Raw genomic sequence first — 3,460 nt, forward strand, 5'->3', positions numbered from 1 at the left:
TTATTGTATTTAAATAATGCAATTTGTTTGTAATAAATTTTGTAATAGCTAAGATAGCAAATTATATGCAATATATTATTTTTAAAATATATAATATTTTAATAATAAAATAATTTAAGCGGATTATTCTATCTGTAGCTCTTGCCGAAATCATCAGTGTCAAAGACGTACAAGGTGTCAAATGTTATTATGTTCATTATGTGGATTGTAAGTAAATAACTTAGAGCATTTGAGTATGAAAATCCTAAGTGATATTATTATCGTAATTGTGCTATTTTAGTCAACAAACGATTAGATGAATGGGTTATGGAGGATTGTTTGGACACTAGGAAAGTCCAATATCCTCGTCGTGAAGGAACGACACCAGGAACTGATGCAGCAACACCAAAAAAGCAGGTTCCTAGTAGACCTCCTAGTCCCAGTAGTATTATCATTGAACCAGTTAATGGTAATGCTGTGCTACAAGCTGCGCTACAAAAAAAAATGTCTAGAAAAAGAAAGGCGACATTTCTAGAAAATGAAGATTCTCAGGATGGTCCGCCACAAGCCGCCGCAAATACGCCAGGTCCCAGACCTACTGGCTCCCTAGTAGCGCATCAGAATGACGATGTAGTCACGAGAATGAAAAACGTAGAATTAATTGAACTAGGCCGTCATAGGATAAAACCATGGTACTTTAGCCCATATCCACAGGAGATGGTAAATTTAAATTGTATATATATCTGCGAGTTCTGCCTGAAATATAGGAAGAATCGAAAATGCTTGGAGAGACATTTAGTTAAATGTAATCTACGTCATCCACCCGGAAATGAGATATACAGGAAAGGATCTATATCATTTTTCGAGATTGATGGCCGCAAGAATAAGAATTATGCACAAAACCTTTGTTTGCTAGCAAAACTATTCCTGGACCATAAAACTCTCTACTATGACACAGATCCCTTTTTATTTTATGTAATGACTGAATTTGACAGCAGAGGATTTCATATAGTTGGCTATTTCTCCAAGGAGAAGGGATCGACAGAAGATCACAATGTAGCATGTATTCTAACACTGCCACCATACCAGAGAAGAGGTTACGGCAAGCTCTTGATAGAATTTTCGTATGAGCTATCGAAATTCGAAGGAAAGACCGGCTCTCCCGAAAAGCCATTGTCCGATTTAGGTTTGCTTTCGTACCGAAGTTACTGGGCGCACACAATACTCGATATCCTGTTAAATTTAAAGCCTGTGGTGGAGAATGAGAAACCACAGATAACAATAAACGAAATTTCCGAGATTACGTCGATTAAAAAGGAGGACGTGATATCGACTTTGCAAAATCTGAATCTCATTAATTACTACAAAGGACAATATATTGTGACACTAAATAGGTAATTCATTACCAAGATGAAAGGAGATTAGCTACAATTTACCTAATTTGACGAGATCTTCATCTTGAGGTATATGTTTATTTGCAGGGAAATTATTGAACAACATACAACTGCGATGGAAAAGAGACAGATTAGGATAGATCCTAAATGTCTACATTGGACACCGAAAGACTGGAGTGTTAGGGCTAAATGGTGAAAAAAACCCTGAATTGACAATAAGATGATGCTGATTTGTTTTGAAATTATTTTTCAGGAGATTTCCAGAAGTAATTACAGTTGATGAATATACAAAAGTTGTACATATATATATACATATATAAATTAATCTTTGACCTCTCAATGGTCTAGCGTTTTATAAGACTGTATTTGGCATTGTGTACGCTTATCGCGTTGCTATGTAGAAACTCGTCGACGTATGCAAATTTCGGTTGTAGAGAATTAAGATCATACAACGCGAGTGATTGCGGGGTAAAAAATATTAATGTAATGATATATATCTTAGAACCAAACGCAATGTTTTAATATGGTGGTTAGAATTTTTTTAAAGGTGCGTAAAAACGATTGTTATTGCTATGCCATGATCGATTTGTATAGAAAATCTATCAATCTTGTGTAGTATTGTAAATAAATGTGATTTTATAACATACTTACAATTTCTCAATAGCTCAAGTGCATTCAAATTTTATAGAGAAATATTTGTATAGGCTCAATACTCAGAGTGCTGTTTATAATCCGTTTTTTAGTATACAAGAAGACAAAATGTAGACATATGCATCATACCCATTGTGTATAAATATTGTATAAATATGTACACATCTTTTCACATTGTTATTTATATATTGTACATTTTCCCGCGATATAGTTGAGGTAATTAGATAATAACGAGTATTATAAAACAAGTACTATAAAAACGAGTACTCATCAAAAATGTATATTGTGTATTTGTGTGTACGAGTATCTACACGATACGCAAGCAATCTTATTTCAAAAACGATTTTTAGCTATCACCATCATTATTGATTGTATCATTAAAATCGAGAATGTAAATAATTTACTAAATTCCTAATATTTTACTGAATGCCGTCCGCGGGATTTATTTTTCATTTGTAGTTTTACCACAATCCAAATATCGAATTTTTATAGCTTATATAGTCGATGTTTGTGTATTACAAATTTATAGGTGAGGAGCGCCCCTTGATGTAGATAATCATGTTTTTCCTTTATAACAGAAAGAAGAGTTATATATAGTTACCACTAAAAAAAAAAAAAAAATAAATAAATTTCAGCTTTTCAATTTATTAATTCTTTTTTTTAATTCTATTTAGAACATCTTATACTGAATACGTGATTTAGATGATATTTCAATATATCTATCTAATTTATCGTATATATTTTTTAATAAGAAAAATATTCTCGTAAAAAGTATACCGAGAGTTTCTCGCGTTTACATATAACATTTTATTAATAAATATATTTTTAATTATTAATAAAACTATTGTTTACTGCATTGTAATAACGACCAACATTTTTATTTTATGATTAATAAAGTTAATAAAATTAATTAAAGTTTTATGTAGATTCAATATAAATTCAAGTTAATTTAACTCGGTTAACTGGAAAAAATTAAGAGTTCATACTGTGAAATTTATAAAATTTATGTATATATATCTTACTTTTTCAAATAAAAAAGAAAAGAAAAATTCTTATTTTACACGGGTATTTACATTCCATTACGTACTAATTCGAGAGGAGTTTTACGTATAGAGAATTTCTAGCACAATACATTTTTATTGCCTATATTACATAATAGATCAGTCACGTTATCGTCTTTAAAAAATAGTTTGCTCGTATGAATATAAATTACAATTTCACTTTCACTCACACACACACACAGATTCGCGACAGACTTTGTTTCGGTGAGCGAGAAGATAAAAGAAAACACTCTTTAGAGACACGACTTTTTAAATACAGCATCTTTTATGTGTGTATGTATATATGTATGTATATAGATATATATATAGATATATTTTTTTATATTCAACAGTAACATCACAGTAGCTTCATATACAATAAATCTTTGTTCATAA

At 30.9% G+C, this 3,460-nt stretch overlaps 1 protein-coding gene across 1 annotated transcript; it reads left to right on the plus strand.

The window, feature by feature from the left end:
- Positions 1 to 16: 16 nt before the first annotated feature.
- Positions 17 to 3,460, plus strand: LOC115239621 (histone acetyltransferase Tip60-like). The gene is given in 5 exon segments (XM_029814226.1): positions 17 to 25; positions 120 to 207; positions 281 to 1,373; positions 1,461 to 1,542; positions 1,544 to 3,460. Coding segments are annotated over 5 exon segments (1,326 nt in total). The 3' UTR covers positions 1,598 to 3,460.

This window comes from Formica exsecta, unplaced genomic scaffold (assembly GCF_003651465.1).
Source record: "Formica exsecta isolate Colony F162 unplaced genomic scaffold, ASM365146v1 scaffold391, whole genome shotgun sequence".
NCBI classification, from domain to species: Eukaryota; Metazoa; Arthropoda; class Insecta; order Hymenoptera; family Formicidae; genus Formica; species Formica exsecta.